This window comes from Lygodium microphyllum, chromosome 1 (assembly GCF_053477565.2).
Source record: "Lygodium microphyllum isolate KBCC chromosome 1, Lygodium_microphyllum_v1.1.10, whole genome shotgun sequence".
NCBI classification, from domain to species: domain Eukaryota; kingdom Viridiplantae; phylum Streptophyta; class Polypodiopsida; order Schizaeales; family Lygodiaceae; genus Lygodium; species Lygodium microphyllum.
Window position 1 is genome coordinate 72418282 of NC_141135.1, and position 18255 is coordinate 72436536.

Here is an 18255-nt window from a genome sequence, read left to right on the forward strand (position 1 = left end):
ATTCATCATCATCATCTTCTACTTCATCTCCTAAGTTAATGGTTTGAGCCACTACTTGGGGAAAGATGCATCAACTAGCTACTAGGGCAAGTGGATGTTGAGCTGCTCTTGCAAGTCTTTCGTCGTTGTGGGTCCTTGCTATTGGCATTCCTCTCTTAGTCCTATGTCGTGCCTATAGTTCACAGTTACGTTGTATAAAGTCTCGTTGACCTCCACAATAAAATCATGCTTTTGTTTGTGCAATTTGTTGCTGTCCTTGAAAATTAATGCACAGTTGGTTGTCTTGCTAGAATTCTCCTTCTAGGTTGCATTATTTGCAATTATTGCCCCATTCGAACATTAGGGTTGTACCAGTAACCTCTTGTTTTATATCCATTTCTTTGACATATTTCACAATGTTAGGGTTGCTTCCTTTGTGTTTCATGCAGTTCTAATTTCTTCAACTTTTGCTTAATTTTCTTCTTAATCTTATCCGTGAAGGCATTTTTAGCATTGCAATAGGAGCGGTAGTGTTAGGAGATGGAGATGTGTAATGGAAGTAGGGTGGATAGGGAGGTGGAGTGGAGTACACTTGGGAAGAATCCTAGAGTGTCCACAATGCATATGAGAAGTGTGTATAGTAGATCCAAACGTGGGCAAGGATAGAGTGGGTATGGGCATGGTAACCGCATGTGGAGCCCAAGGTGGAAGGATAGGGACACGTGGAGCAGAGGATGGAAATCCCTGTGTAGGAGTGACCCAAGGGATATGTGACAACAATCCATAAGCAGAGGATGGATATCCTTGCATTTAAAAGGTTGTGTGGGGGTTTTGTGAGTGTCTGCGGGGGGGGGGGGGGGGGGGTAGTTAGGGGGATGCCCATCGGGTATGGGCATGGTAACCGCATGTGGAGCCCAAGGTGGAAGGATAGGGACACGTGGAGTAGAGGATGGAAATCCCTGCATAGGAGTGACCCAAGGGATATGTGACAACAATCCATATGCAGAGGATGGATATCCTTGCATTTAAAAGGTTGTGTGGGGGGGTGTAGTGAGGGGGATGCCCATCACAACCATCCTAGAGTGAAAGGATGTGGTAAAGTGGGGGTATGTGGAAGGTACGATGTCAAAGGGTGGCATTCCCCCCTAACAATGCACCAAGAGGTGGAGTGAATGGAGGGTAGGTAGATGGTAGGATGGAGAAAGAGAATGTGTTAGGAGTAGAGATGGAATATCCAACCTCGAGTATACTTTGAGCGGAAGTGAAATGTAATCCAAGATTTTGGAATGAAGATGTGAGGAGATCAGAATGTGGAGAAGATAGTGGTGGGATGGGAGGGAGTTGAGAAGTGTGATTAAAATGAGAAAAAGAAGATGGTAAAGATGGTGTGTCTATCTTCTCCTTGAGAATAGAATGTCTTCTCAGAGCCTTTAATGATGGAGAAGTTTGATAGGGTGTCATAAGATCCGAAGAAGAAGATGTGTGAGACATTATGAGTCAGAATCAAGCTGCGTGTGAGTCTCGTACAAGGACTAGCCTCCACAATCATTGCAAGATGCTCTTTAGAAGAGCACAAGCTTTGATACCATATGAAGATATGCTAGGGTTTGCACTGAGGAAACACAACAATGAATGACCAAGACTGAAACACAAAGACTTAGATAGAGACAAGCAAAACTAAAAATGCTAAACGCAAAATGCAAAACTCAAAAACTCAAAACTCAAACACAGAAATGTAGGCTATCTCATGAGGCTATGCGTTGATGCCCTTTGATCCATGACCTGGGCTTCCTAGGCATTTAAAATGTCATTAAATGCAATTATTTCCCCTAGTGTCCTAGCACCAAGTGCACTAGGGTTAGGGTTATTTTAGGGTTTGCTATGATGATTAAGCCGTAAGGGTTTTATTTTTTGTTATTTAAAGACATCTTGTGTCTCATTTTGCACAAGTGTAGCATTATTCAATGTGATCGTCTAGAGCGTTGTACTCTCTCTCACTCATTAATTCATTGCTTCTTATTCGTGAACGAGTATTGTTGTGCATCGATCAATTCTTTCATTCTCATTCATTTTCAATTAAATTAATTGCACAATCACTCCATGCTTAGGCCAACACTGGTATTAGAACGGCTTTCATTCATCACCCTCGCCATCGCTCGTGACCATTAACTCGTAGCCATTGCCATTGAGCACCACACCTTGGTTAGCTGTTGCTCGAAGTCATTGCTATCGCGCCGGCCTTTGTGCCCCCGGCGAATGATTATTGACAGTTGCATGTCACTGTGTCACCATTGTCATTGTCGTTCAGCTCTTTCAAGTAAATTCTTCAATCTTCCTTGATTGGTGTGTTGTTTGCAACCCGTGCTCAAGACACACCTTGACTCCAGCTCTTATGGGCTTGCATACTACCACCCCACTCCATGTCTCCTGTTAATTGCGACACCTAGAGCCATCCATATCCAACGTCACTGTTGCCTGCTGATAGATTGCGTGTTGCCTTCACCATGACCATCACGTCAAATTTTCTGCCTTTGCTCTTTCTGACCCATCATGCTACTGTCCAATATGCCTTCGCCGTGACCATCACGTCAAATTTACCAACTTTGCCTTTTTGACCCATCATGCTGCCGCCCAATGTGCGCGGCCACCAACGTGTCACCTTGCGCCTTGCCCTTTAGACTCGCCTGCCCAGTCAACACACACACAACATCAACCGTCTTTTCCCACACATCGAGATGGGCACAATGACCACCTACTCGTTGCCACATCGACATGGCAGTCTTTCCGCTAGGAGATGGAAGATCCAACCCCTAGTGTGTGCGTTTCTATCGTGTTTGTACACTTTGTGTTTCCTCAGTGCAAACCCTAACAGTTTTCTTCACATGGTATCAGAGGCAGTGCTCTTGTAAAGAGTATGCTGCGGATATTGTGGAGAGCTAGTCTTTGTGTGAGGCACACAATATGACTCGTAACCGAATCACAATGTTTGAGATACCTTCTTCTCCAGTTCGTGTGATGCCCTATTAGGCTTCTCCATCACTGGAGGCCTTGAGACTGCATTATGGACTTGGTGAGGAGGACGACACTTCACTTTCACCTTCACCTTATTTTTCTACTCCTAGTTCAAATTTCATTAAGATAAGAGAGGAGGACTTTGAGGAGTGCTATCACAACAAGTACGGTAATGTTTACACTCATCCTACCAGTTTTACTACCACATTCGGACCGGTTGGTGAGGCTGGCCACCTCTCGGATCATGAAGGATATACGACATTCAGAACGTCTAGCAATCCATCTTCATCATCTCCGCCAGGTCCAATGTTAGGTTTGTACAATCCTTTTGAGTTGCATGAATCAAAACCCTTTCCCTTTTCTTCTTTTGAGGTATAGGATCCAGATGGCTTTGCGTATGTGAACTTCAATAGAGGGGGCTCTTGAAGCAGACGAAATTTAGGTACATCTATAGTTTCTGTTTCATTTGAGCATGTAACACACACTTCTCACTTCCCTCCCATCGCACCCTCTTCTACCTCCACTCTTGATCAATTCCTTTTATCCTTTCAAAATCTCGGATTACACTCTACATCCGCTTCACACACACTAGGGGTTGGATCTTCTATCTTTGCTCCTAGCACCTTTTTCTTCTCTCCATTTTTCTGTTTGTGTTTGAGTTTTGAGTTTCGCATTTAGGGTTTGAATTTTGCTTTTTGTGTCTCTGTCTGTCTCTTTGTGTTTTTGTCGTGTTCGTACACTCCGTGTTTCCTTAGTGTAAACCCTAGCAATTTTCTTCACATGGGATGAGCATGAGACAGAGGAGGCCAAAGCCATGCAGCGCTTGCGCCTTTATGAGTAGTTTTGGCAAAAAGTTTGTGCCGTTGTCATTGTCGCGACTCCCTTTTATAGGGTGTTACGTATGAGTGATTGCGAGGGTTCCACCATGGGTCTTCTCGTTCACTTCTTTAGAGCAGCATTGGTGGAGGCACGTGCTTGTACAATGATCACAGAGACACATGGTGCACATGTTTTAGAGATTGCAGAGAGGAGATGGGCATGAATGCATAAGCCCACCCATGGTTTTGCTGCATTGGTACATCCGGCCTACAAGTCACCGGCAGTCATGGATGATAAAGAGTTCCGTTCGGACTAGCTTGCTTTTTTGACTCGTGTGGTTCTTGTGAATAACCACAATGCAGTGCTGGGGGAGCTAGGATGCTATGCAAATTAGAGAGGGCATGTGGCTTTTGCTTCTCCCATTTGTTGGAGGAGGAAGCCTTTATTTTGGTGGCAAAACTTTGGATATGCATTGGAGACCCTTCAGCCCTTAGCGATGAGGGTCCTTGCCCAAGATTGCTCTTCGGGTGCATGTTGTTGGAGCTTAGCTATGGATGTGCAGAAGTTCGAGGAGTGAGCGTGAAAGTGTGATGGCTGGTGAGAGAGAGATAAGTGAAAGTACAATTCGATATGAGTGTACCAACAATCTGTTGGTACACAAAGAATAAAATGTATTTATACTTAGGGCACGTAAGGGTGCATTCACATGTACATCTAAATAATGTGCGCGTACTATACACGGAGGTTAAACGGGCCTTTATCCCAACAACCTCCCACTTAAAGGTCCGAAGTGAACCTCACCATTTGCTCTTTTCCAGGAACTACAAAGCCCTCGGGCTGTTTCATGTAAATTTCCTCACCAATGTCACCATGCAAAAAAGCTGTTTTTATATCCATTTGGTACAACTCTTAAGTCCAATACAACAGTGAGAACAAAAAGCACACGTAGAGTGGTCATCTTCACAACACGTGAGAAGACCTCTTGGAAGTCAATCCCTTCCTTTTGTGCATACCCTTTAGCAACTAGTCTTGCCTTGTACTTAGGTTTCCCATCAACTGTCTTTACTTTGTACACCCATTTGTTTGGAAGAGGCTTTCTTCCTTTGGGCAACGACACAAGATCCCAAGTATCATTTGCATATAGAGATTTAATCTCTTCCCGCATAGCTAGCTCCCACTTACTGCTGAATTCGCATGACTTGGCCTCTTTGTATGTAAGAGGCTCATCCTCATCAGTAAGCATCACATAATGCAAGGAGGGGTCAAACCTATGTGGTTGCCTTCTTACGCGTGTAGACCTGCGTACCCAATGATCAACGTTTTTAGGAATTGGGTCTAGATCTGGAGGTATGTTATTTTCAGCATTTATTGGCTGTTGTAAGCCATTTTCAGCATGCTGTTCATGCTGTACAGCACCTTCATTTTCATTACCAGCACCTGCATTTCATAATCAGCAAGTCTATCTTGCTGTCCATGACCTCCTTGTGCTCCTATTTGCTGTCCATCATCATCTGGCTCGAAAATAACCGGTTGATCATCAGTTTCAGTCTGTGGTATAGCACCATGAGGCTCATTTTCTAAAGTAATAGGTGGCTGTAAATTCTGAAATTTGACATTTTTCATATCTTCATTAGAGGCTAAAGTACCTTTCAGCAATTTCGCCTCATTAAACACAACGTTACGATTGCGAATAATTTTCTTGGACTAAGGTAACCACACTCTGTAGGCCAAATTCACCCTCATCATCATAGCCCATGAAAATGCCTTTGGTGGATTCTGGGTCAAGTTTGTTCCTTAGCTCATCTCTAACATGCAAAAAAGCATCACAGGCAAATATGCGTAAATGGTCATATGAGGCCGATTTGTTGGACCAAACCTCCTCAGGAATGCCATTATTTAAGGACATGTTCGGAGAGCAATTGCAAATGTGAACCGTGGTTTTGAGTGCCTCTCCCCAAAATTCATGAGGGAGATTAGCACTTGACAGCATGCACCACACCCTTTCACATAAAGTCCTATTATATCTTTCAACCACCCCATTTGAAGAAGGGCTGTAAGGGGCTGTAAGCTCCCTCTTAATTGCATGCAAGTCACAAAAGGATTTGAATTTAGTAGATGTGAACTTACCTCCATTATTAGTTCTCAAGCATTTCAGCTTTCTACCTGTTTGAGTGGTCACAAATGCACGAAAAGTTTTAAAAATAGCAAACACTTCACTTTTCTTTTTTAATAGGTATACCCAAATCTTTTTGGAACAATCATCAATAAAGGAGACAAAATATGTAGCACCACCCAACGATTTCATGGGCATACTACATACATCAGAATGTACTAAGTCCAAGACATTGGACTTATGAGAGACATTGGAGTAAAATGAAATTTTTATTTGCTTTCCAAATTGACTCTCATTACAAAAGTCAAGCTTTAGAGCCTTTTCCATCAACCCTCTTCAGAGAGGTAAGGACATCAAGTCCTTTCTGGCTCATATGGCCTAATCTCTTATGCCATAACTCCAAGTGACTGCAAATTTCAGCAACTGCAAGAAAGTTTCCATTGAAGCATTTACAATGCAAATAATACAAAGTGTCGTTCTTGGTTTCTTTTGCAACCATGGTTATTTCCAAGATGCACCTTTCCATAACTGCTTGCATTGAACATAGCAAAACACTCCAAGCAAGGAGTTACATGGAAAGAGGCACCAGAGTCTACAATCCAAGTCTGAGTGACACCATCATCAAGTGACAAAAGTGCATCAATCACATCAGCCTTGGTGGTTTGCATATCTTGCATGTGACATACAAGGGCATCATAATCAATTGCACATAATACATCAGTCTCTGTATTCAAAAGCTTCTCTATGACCACACTGGAGGCCACATTGGCCTTTTCCTTGCCTTTGGCTGCCTCAGATGCATCTGTCTTATCCTCCTTTTTCTTCTTATCTCTTGCATTCTTCTTTCTCTGTTGTACCTTCTTGTAATACTTGCAATCAGTTTTCTTGTGGCCCTTCCGACCACAGTGATAGCAAGTAATGTCACTCTTTTCGTTTCTTTTGCTCTTACTCATGTTTCTCTATTCTGCATTTGCATTTTTCTTTTCAGCCCTGCCTCTTACATTATAAGGTAAGTTGCTGCATTTTAAAATGTGTCTTTGCCTTTGCTTCGACTTTAAAGGTTGTTCTTGCTTTTTTGGACTTTTCTCCTCTTATCCTTCTGTCGGGCCACTTTTTTTACTTTGCTATGCATTTTTTAATTTTCTCAAAAAAAATTCGCTTTTTTTTTCTCTCTGTCTTGCACTGGGGCACCCCTCCGAGCTTGTTATGAATGAGTTTAGGATCAAGTGGATGGTCCAATCTTATTATTCTCTTGTGAATCTAATTATTCCAAGTTAGGGTCAAATGTTTAAGGGGAATAATTGTTGGTGTGAAGTGTCACAGTTAAATGATGCCGATATGACTCACACAAAGAGTTTGGACTATCAGTTTTCTTGACTCAAAAAGTGGTCATGGAGTCCTCATCATTTTGTGTTTCTTCTTCTTCTTCTCCATTGCAGGTGTGCTTGACAGGTTGCTCAACCATGACTCATAATAGGAGGTTATCAACCGGGAAATTAGCCATGGCAAAACATAGTCGTGTTGTTGACATCGGGGATGATGAGGCGACTGACATGATGGGTGATGACCACAGAACAACTGAGAGAGGAGCGAATGATGGCGAAGAATGCAAATATCTTGCCAAGCGTGACCAGAATGGTAACTCCTTTCATGGATTCACAACTATCTCTTGATATTTATGAGTCTGTTTCCTGTGAGTGGTTGTTAAAAATTGGATTGTTGGAGTATGCTAAATTACCTTGGGATCGTTGGTTCTCTAATGTGCATGCATCCATTTAATTGGACATATAGGGGGAAACCAATGGGAAGATAGTAGGGAAGATTGAGCTTACTGTTGAAGGCTCATGTTTTTTGGTCATAAATAGAAGACACAAAATAATGAAAACCACTATGAGTTTTTATTAGCATGGTGCATACATCAGAATGGACTAAATCCAAGATACATGTCTTCTTAGAGGCTCTATGAGAGTGAACTTTTTACGTGCTTTCCCAAAACACACTCATCACAAACGTCAAGCTTTGAGTTTTTCACATCAACTCTTCCAAGAGAAGAAAGTGCTTGCAAATCCTTCTGGCTCATGTGTCCAAGATACTTGTGCCATAACTCCATGTGTGAGTGCACTTCAGCAACTGCAACAAACTTTGTAGGAAGTGCCTTGTAGTAGAGATAATATAGAGTTCTCTTTTTACCACCTCTAGTGACTAGCATAGACCCTTTCTGTATCTTCCACATTCCACCACCAAAGGTAGTGAAGTAACCCCTGTTGAGAAAGCAAACTTTTCTTAATGCTAGGTACATACCTAACATCATGAAGGATCAAGTTTGCTGAGAAAGCAAACTTTTCTTAATGCTAGGTATATACCTAAGGTCTTGAAGGATCAAATTTTGACCATTTTCAAGAGCTAGGTGTATGGTGCCCATTCCTTTAGTATCACATGTATGGTTGTTGCCTAGATAGACTTTTCCAAGGTTACCTTCTATATAAGAAGAAAAACACTCCAAAGATGGAGTTACATGAAATGAAGCACCACTGTTAATAATCCACGATTGTGACAAACCATCATGAGTTGACAACAAGGCATCTATCACATTCTTTTTAGTGATATACATGTCCTCCATTATCATAGCATGTGGTTTTGAAGATGCAACCAGCAAATCAATATCTTTATCTTCTTCCATCTCCTCAATAACAACATTAGATACCACATTTGCTTTTTCTGTGTCTTTAGGGGTAGAGCTGCAATCCTCTTCATTCTTTTTGCCCTTTGTATTAGTGTGTTTCTTGCGTTCTTGCTTCCTTTCATAGTACTTGCAATTAGGCTTTTTATGCCCTTTGTGTCCACACTGATAACAATTGACATCTTACTGTTTTTCCTTGCTTTTGTTGTGATTTTTGTTCTTATTTGCATCATTTGAGCTTTTTCCAGTTCTTCCTCTTATATTGTAGGCTGATCCATTGTTTTCCCTACTTGCCTTGCGTCTAATCTCTTCATTGAGAATAGAACCACGCACACCATCAAATGTCAAGTTAGCGTTGTTGCTCAAAGACACAACCAATGCTTCCCATGAATCGGGCAAAGTCATGAGCAAGAAGATAGCCCTCAATTTAGGATCAAAAGCTGGCAAGCGTGCATCCTGTAACTAACTTAAAATACGAGTGAAAGCATTTAAATGCTCTGAGGCAAGCTTAGACTCATCAAGCTTCAAGTTGACCAACTTTCGCATGAGATGCATTTGGTTGACAGGAGTTGTATTGTCATATGTAGCCTTGAGTTTCTTCCAAACTGCATAAGCAGTACTAAGTCCCTTGATATCAACCAATATATCATCTATGATGGTTTATTTATTCATTTTAGCCCAATCCTCATTTGACAAAGCAATAGGCTTATGTTCTGCCAAAGCATCATCGCAATTCTTCAGAAAAAGTATACTGTGTATACGATCTTTCCAGAGATCAAAGCCATTGCCATCAAATTTACGAATCTCAAAGAGATTCTTTGTGTCAGATGTAGATGCACTGCCAGCCATCTTCAACTAAAGACTGCAATAAAATGCTGAATACTTTCAGCCAACAGCAAGGTTGCTGAATATAATAGCAAGTATACATAACATTTGAAACATCCCAAGTTCAAATTTCTCCTACTCAGTAGTGAATCTGCTGTAATTTCACTGTCAAAGCTCTAATTGGCTCAAAATGCATCACCGATGCGAAAAGCCCCAAAATATTTGTAGTGAATCTGCCCCAATTGCATCAATACATCCTCCCGAGTATCAATTATGGGCAAATGTTGTGTTGGGGCTCAGCTATGCATGTGCAGTAGTTCGAGAAGTCAGAGAGACGGCAAGAAGGAGAGAGAGTGTGAAAGTACGATTAGATTTGAGTGTACCAACAATGTGTTGGTACATAAAGAATAAATGTATTTATACTTAGGGCATATAAGTGTGCATTCACATGTACAACTGAATAGTGTGTGTGTACTATACACGGAGGTCAAATGGGTATTTATCCCAACAACCTCCCACTTAAAGGTTCGAAGTGAACCTCTAACCGACTCCCACTAGTCGTATGCAATGCTCATACTGAGCTTTGCTTAGACTTTTAGTAAGAACATTTGCAGGGTTGTCCTGTGTTTTGATCTTGGTCAACATGATTAGACCATCTTCTAGAATCTCTCTGATAAAGTGATATTGCATATCTATATGCTTTGTGAGTGAATGATACATGGCATTCTTAACCAGATACACAGCACTCTGGTATCACATCCCAAAACTGCAATACCCATAGATATGTTGAGATTCTCCACAAGTCTGCTTAAATATATAGCTTCCTTAGAAGCTTCAGTAGCTGATATGTATTTAGCTTCAGTAGTACTCAGTGCGATGATGTTCTGCAACTTGGAACACCAAGAAACAACCCCACCATCAACTGTAAAGACATACCCGCTAGTGGACCTACGAGTGTCCAAGCCACCTGCCATGTCCGAATCACAATAACCTTGCAAACTAAGTGCACCTTGCCCATAGCAAATACACCTTCTTTGTGTACCCTTTAGGTATTGAAGAATACATTTAACAGCCTCCCAATGTGTTTTGCTAGGATTTGCCATAAACCCGCTAACAACTTCCATTGCATGAGCAATGTCTGGATGAGTAGCAATCATTGTGTACATAAGAGAGCCACAAGCTGATGCATAAGGGACTCCCTTCATAGCATTTTCTTCCACGTCATCTTTTGGGTTGTTGGCTTTACTAAGCTCAAGATAAGGAGGTAAGGGTACCCCAAAAGGCTTAGCTTCAGCCATGTTAAATCAGTCTAGTACCTTTTCAATGTACTTTTCTTGAGATAAAAACAACAATTTCTGCATTCTATTTCTGTGAATCCTCATGCCCAAAAGATGCTCTGCATTCCCCATATCTTTCATGGAGAAAGTTGATTTGAGCTGATTTTTGAGAGCATCCAAGCTAGTCTTTTTTTTCCCAGCTAGCAACATATCATCCGCATACAAAACAAGTATGATGGGGCTGCCATCTGTACCCTTTTTCATATATAAACAATGATTTGCATGGCTGCGTATAAACCCCATGAGATAGCATAAAAGTGTCAAACTTTTTGTACCACTGCCGTGGTGTTTGCTTCAGTCCATATAGACTACGTTTTAGTTTACACACCATTTGCTCTTTTCCAGGAACTACAAAGCCCTCGGGCTATTTCATGTAAATTTCCTCACCAATGTCACCATGCAAGAAAGATGTTTTTACATCCATTTGGTACATCTCTTAAGTCCAATACAACAATAAAAGAAAAAAGCACACGTAGAGTGGTCATCTTCATAATAGGTGAGAAGACCTCTTGGAAGTCAATCCCTTCCTTTTGTGCATACCCTTTAGCAACCAGTCTTGCCTGGTACTTAGGTTTCCCATCAACTGTCTTTACTTTGTACACCCATTTGTTTGGAAGAGGTTTTCTTCCTTTGGGCAACGACACAAGATCCAAAGTATCATTTGCATATAGAGATTTAATCTCTTCCCGCATAGCTAGCTCCCACTTACTGCTGAATTCGCATGACCTGGCTTCTTTGTATGTAAGAGGCTCATCCTCATCAGTAAGCATCACATAATGCAAGGAGGGGTCAAACCTATGTGGTTGCCTTCTTACGCGTGTAGACCTGCGTACCCAATGATCAATGTTTTTAGGAATTGGGTCTAGATCTGGAGGTATGTTATTTTCAGCATTTATTGGCTGTTGTAAGCCATTTTCAGCATGCTGTTCATGCTGTACAGCACCTTCATTTTCATTACCAACACCTGCATTTTCATAATCAGCAAGTCTATCTTGCTGTCCATGACCTCCTTGTGCTCCTATTTGCTGTCCATCATCATCTGGCTCGAAAATAACCGGTTGATCATCAGTTTCAGTCTGTGGTATAGCACCATGAGGCTCATTTTCTAAAGTAATAGGTGGCTGTAAATTCTGAAATTTGACATTTTTCATATCTTCATTAGAGGCTAAAGTACCTTTCAGCAATTTCGCCTCATTAAACACAACGTTACGATTGCGAATAATTTTCTTGGACTAAGGTAACCACACTCTGTAGGCCAAATTCACCCTCATCATCATAGCCCATGAAAATGCCTTTGGTGGATTCTGGGTCAAGTTTGTTCCTTAGCTCATCTCTAACATGCACAAAAGCATTACAGGCAAATATGTGTAAATGGTCATATGAGGCCGATTTGCCGGACCAAACCTCCTCAGGAATGCCATTATTTAAGGACATGTTCGGAGAGCAATGGCAAATGTGAACCGTGGTTTTGAGTGCCTCTTCCCAAAATTCATGAGGGAGATTAGCACTTGACAGCATGCACCGCACTCTTTCACATAAAGTCCTATTATATCTTTCAACCATCCCATTTGAAGAAGGGCTGTAAGGGGCTGTAAGCTCCCTCTTAATTGCATGCAAGTCACAAAAGAATTTGAATTTAGTAGATGTGAACTTACCCCCATTATTAGTTCTCAAGCATTTCAGCTTTCTACCTATTTGAGTGGTCACAAATGCATGAAAAGTTTTAAAAACAGCAAACACTTCACTTTTCTTTTTTAATAGGTATGCCCAAATCTTTTTGGAATAATCATCAATAAAGGAGACAAAATATGCAGCACCGCCCAACGATTTCACGGGCATACTACATACATCAGAATGTACCAAGTCCAAGACATTAGACTTATGAGAGACACTGGAGTAAAATGAATTTTCTATTTGCTTTCCAAATTGACACTCATTATAAAAGTCAAGATTAGAGCCTTTTTTATCAATGCTCTTCAAAGAGGTAAGGACATCAAGTCCTTTCTGGCTCATATGGCCTAATCTCTTATGCCATAACTCCAAGTGACTGAAAATTTCAGCAACTGCAAGAAACTTGTGATTCAAGCCTTTACAGTGTAGACAATACAAAGTGCCCTTCTTGGTTCCTTTTGCAATCAGCATGGAACCTTTTTTCACTTTCCACAAACCAACACCAAACAGTGTAGTGTAACCATGCAAGTCAAGCTGACCAACAGATAGTAAGCTCTTTTTAATGCCAGGCACATATTTGATATCTTTCAATACAAGCTCTTGTCCATTGTCTAAAGACACGTGTATAGTACCAATCCCATCGATGCTGCAAGCATGGTTATCTCGAAGATGCATCTTTCCATAACTGCTTGCATTGAACATAGCAAAACACTCCAAGCAAGGAGTTACATGGAAAGAGGCACCAAAGTCTACAATCCAAGTCTGAGTGACACCATCATCAAGTGACAAAAGTGCATCAATCACATCAGCCTTGGTGATCTGCATATCTTGCATGTGACATACAAGGGCATCATAATCAATTGCACATAATACATCAGTCTCTGTATTCGAAAGCTCCTCTATGACCACACTGGAGGCCACATTGGCCTTTTCCTTGCCTTTGGCTGCCTGAGATGTATGTCTTATCCTCCTTCTTCTTCTTATTTCATGCATTCTTCTTTCTCTGTTGTTCCTTCTTATAAAACCTGCAATCAGGTTTCTTGACCACACTGGAGGCCACATTGGCCTTTTCCTTGCCTTTGGCTGCCTCAGATGCATCTGTCTTATCCTCCTTCTTTTTCTTATCTCCTGCATTCTTCTCTCTCTGTTGTTCCTTCTTGTAATACCTGCAATCAGGTTTCTTGTGGCTCTTCCAACCACAGTGATAGCAAGTAATGTCACTCTTTTTGTTTCCTTTGCTCTTACTCATGTTTCTCTGTCCTGCATTTGCATTTTTCTTTTCAGCCCTGCCTTTTACATTATAAGCTGAGTTGCTACCTTCTCCACTAGACATACGTCTAATTTCTTCATTCAATTTGAACCCCTCACCCCATCATATGAGAGATTGGGCTTATTGCTGAGAGAAACCACCAAGGTCTCCCAAGAATTAGGTAGTGTCATGATCAAAGAGATCGCCTTGAACTTATCATCAAAGTCCAAATTTACATCCTTGAGCTGATTTAAAATGCTTGTAAATGCACTCAAGTGCTCAACTGCAGGCTTTGACTCATTCAATCGCATATTCACCAACTTGTGCATTAAATGCATCTGATTAACAGGGGTGGTGATCTCATAGGTAGTTTTCAGCTTCTCCCATATTGCATAATCTATATCTAAACCCTTAATGTTTTGTCAAGATGTTATCAGTGACACCCATCTTAATGTAAGCCACAGCCTTTTTATTTACTCTGGCCCAATCTGCATCATACATTTGTGCAAGTTTATCTTTCTGCAAAGCATCCTCACAATCCTTTAGAAAGAATATGCCTTGCATACATTCTTTCCAAAGGTCAAAGCCATGACCATCAAACCGTTTGATTTCCATCAAACTTTTGATGTTTGAACTGGAAGAAGTTGTAGGCATTTTATCATGAACACAAGAGTAAATGCGTTGGACTGTAAAAGCACAAGCTGAACCAGCAAACACACTGCTGTTCTTCCTCAAACAATAATAAATATTTGCTGTTTGTACATGAACCAGTCACCACACGGGCAAAAATGCAGAATCTTACCAAATTTTGCACAAAGCCCCAAAATTTCGTTTCCAAAAGTGCATAAATATTAGCCAATCTGACCCAACTGAGTTAAATTTCAGCAATACATGAAAGGCCCCAATTTTTTGGAATCCAATGTCAAGAAATTTTACTTAAAAGAGCGAGATTTTGACAAATTTGGCAAAATCCCCAATTTATTTGAGGTCACCACACATAAAGTCAGCGATTTCTGACCTGAATGTCGCTGTCAAGCATGGACGAGATCAAAACCAGGAAAAACCCCAAATTTTTGGGCTCAAGTTTGCACAAGTTTGAGATCTGTGCCTCTAGTGTGCGAACCCCCATTCAAAGGAAAGAATTTCAAAAGAGATTTGAAAGAAAATAAAGTTTTTGATTTGATGAAAAATATATGACCGGGGGAGGGTCTGTTGACCCGTCTGGTGGGTCGCGTGACCTGTCACGTCACCTACGCGTTGGTGTCTGTCCTGTTAGCTGCCTATTGCCGCGTGTGCCTGCCGCCTGGTCCCCACGCTAGACCCTTGTCGCGTCACGCGCAACGCGTCGCCTGTTGGTTGGCGGGCGGTTGCTTGCTGGCGCTTGTTGATTGTCACGTGCAGTCCGTCTCGTCCGCCTGCTCTGTTGCGACTGTAGCCTACGGCTATTACCTGTGCCTCAGCAGCCCGTTGGACCTGTCGGTCTCAATGACGACTGCAGTGTGTGTAGTGACTGCCGGCTTGTACCGTCAACTCTAATACCAGTTGTTGGGGATGTGCAGGAGTTCGAGAAGTGAGAGAGACGGCAAGGAGAGAGAGTGAAAGTACGATTAGATTTGAGTGTACCAACAATGTGTTGGTACTTAAAGAATAAAATGTATTTATACTTAGGGCATATAAGGCATTCACATGTACAACTGAATAGTGTATGTGTACTATACACGGAGGTTGAACGGGCCTTTATCCCAACATGTTGCAGAAATTTCACAAATTCTGCAAAACCGCCAAATTTCAGGGTCCAAATGTTCACAAATTACAATGAAACTGGCTCAGTTGAGCAAAATTTCACTTATACATGAAAAGCCTCAAAATTTCTGGCGCATATGCACACAAAATCTGCAGTTTTTGGGTCAAATGTTCATTATTATGCATGCCCAGCATCAAATATGGGAAAAGCCCCAAATTTTCAGATGTAAATTTGCACAAATCTAAACCCTGTGCTTGCGCGCGCGAACACCTGGTAAAAGAAAGAGAAGAAAATTGTAGAATAATAAAAATAGAAGAAAATCGAGCTTGTCGTGATGTTGACCAGGCCTTTTTACCTGCCGGACCTATGCGTCGTCATCTGCTGGACCTGCCCGCCAATTCTGCCAGCTGTTGCCAGTCCCTGCACCTATCGCCTGCTGAACATGATGCTTGCTGTTGACTTGTGACTTGCGACTTGCGCCTGGTGTTGACAGCATGTTGTGATTGCTGCAGACGTTGTTGCAGCTGCTGCCTGTCTCGCCTGATAGTTGATTCCTGCACAAAGCCTGTCGCAGCTGGTCATGGCTGCAATGACTGCTTGTTCACAGCTGCCTGCTGGTCATGACTGCCTGCAGTGGTCCTTGAGCACACAAACACGTTTTCCAATGCTTTGATACTAGTTTGAAGAGTGTGAGAGGAAGCACTCAGGATATGCGCATGAATCAAAGAATGTATTTATACTTAGGGTATACACACGGGAGTAGGATATGTCAGAGTGCAGCGGTGCGGAAGCGTAGGACTGATAGAGATAGAACGCAGAGAGAGAAGGGAGAGAAAGAGACAGTGTACACTGAAGATCTGCTGTATAAAGAATGCTGAATACAAAGATATGCACGGGCGCAGTGCGCTGGACTGCGTGTCTCCACCTCGACGATGCGACCTGCTGTCCACCTCGAAGTCTGCTGCAGTCTGCACTGTCTGCTGTCTGAAATCTGCGAACAGAGACAGAGATCTGCACGGCACCGGTCTGTAATCTGCGACAGAGAATGATCGCCAGACTGCTGAAAACGTCAGCAATAAATAGGCGAAAAACTGCCTGGAATGGGGCGCCAAAATAGGGCGCAGCCTGATAAAAATCGGCTGCAGGCAGTCGGACTGCCACGTGGCAGTCCGACTGCACAGTCCGACTGTGCAGCTGGACTGTGCGGCTGCTGCCTGAAAACAGGCTATGATCTCTGACACCCCCTCTCAGAGCCTGGACAGGGCAGAAGCCTAAGGGATCTGGAATGTTGCCGAAGTAGAGCCTGAGGAAGCGCCTTCGTAAACAAATCCGCAAGATTATCCTCCGTCTTGCAATACTCCACAGTGATGGTCTCATCCAAAAGCTTTTCTCGGATGAAGTGGTACTGGATCTCAATGTGCTTCGTCCGGGCATGAAAAACAGGGTTCCTCGCCAAGGCAATGCAACTCTCATTGTCACATCGCAACAATGTAGGACGAGTCTGGGGGCACCCAAGCTCCTCCAACAGTCTCCGAAGCCACACAACCTCGCATGTGGTGGAAGACGCGGCCCGATACTCCGCCTCAGTAGACGAAAGGGCTACCGTGGGCTGCTTCTTGCTACTCCAAGAAATAACACCTGCACCCAAAGTAAAACAGTAACCTGTTGTAGACCGCCTGTGGTCCACGTCACCGGCCCAATCCGAGTCGCTCCAACCTGCAAGTACAAGATCTGACCCATCTGTCCCTGCGGGGTAATGAATCCCCAAATCAGACGTCCCCCTCAGATAGCGAAGTATCCTCTGAGCAGCCTGCCAATGCACCGTCTTAGGTTCACTCATGAACCCTGCCAAGAGCCCAACAGCAAAACATAGATCAACCCTGGTGTTGAGAAGCCAAATCAAAGACCCTATCAACTGTCGATAGCGGGAAGTATCCGCCAAAGGAGAAGCTGAGTGGGAAGTGGCCTTTCAGTTCGGATCCATAGGAGTAGAAAGGGCCCGACAATCTTCCATCTCAAAAGACACCAAGAGCTCCTGTACATATCTCTGTTGGGAGAGAAAGATCCCCCTCTGAGACTGAAAAATCTCATGTCCTAAAAAGAAATGGAGTAGCCCCAAATCCGTCATCTCGAACGTCCGATGTAAAGCTGACTTTGTCTCCTGGACCTGCTGTGCATCATCATCTATGACAATCAAATCATCAACATATAATACAAACAGCACACAACCATCCTCGGAAGTGTGAACATACAGCTGCGGATCGACCTTGGACCGCCGATATCCCAACTGAGATTGGAGGAACGAATCAATCTTCTCGTTCCAAGCTCGCGGGGCCTGCTTGAGACCATACAGGGCCTTCTTCAACCTGTAGACGTTCCCATCTGAAGAACCAAAGCCAGGAGGCTGCTCAACGTAGATCTCCTCCTTCAAATCACCATTCAGGAAGGCCGACTTCACATCTAGCTGATAAACAGGCCATCTCCTATGGCCAGCCAAAGCAAGAACAGCTCTAATGGTTGCCATACGAGCTATAGGGGCAAAGGTGTCATGACAGTCAATCCCTGGGCGCTGGGCAAAACCCTTAGCAACAAGGCGAGCCTTGTGCTTATCCAAAGTACCATCACTGAGATATTTGGTCTTGAAGACCCACTTGACTCCAATCACCTTCTTCTTCGGGGGGCGTGGCACAAGTGACCAAGTGCCATTCCTCTCAATAGCCTCCAACTCAGCTTCCATAGCTTTCTTCCATGGGGCGGACTGTAAAGCCTCCTTCACGGAGGTGGGCTCTCGATCCTGCATAACTCGGGACATCAAACAATAATTGG

The 18255-nt window shown here is 42.8% G+C and overlaps 1 protein-coding gene across 3 annotated transcripts in view; it reads left to right on the forward strand.

The window, feature by feature from the left end:
• LOC148041255 (B-type cell cycle switch protein ccs52A-like) overlaps positions 1-18255 on the forward strand; it is a 62132-nt gene that overhangs the window by 28999 nt on the left and 14878 nt on the right. The window contains exon 6 of one of the 3 annotated variants that reach the window (XM_087678534.1): positions 7363-7561. The exons of the other annotated variants lie outside the window; for them this stretch is intronic. Coding sequence (XP_087534660.1) covers positions 7363-7561 — 199 coding nt within the window. The remainder of the gene's footprint in view (positions 1-7362; positions 7562-18255) is intronic. 3 annotated transcript variants of the gene reach the window in all.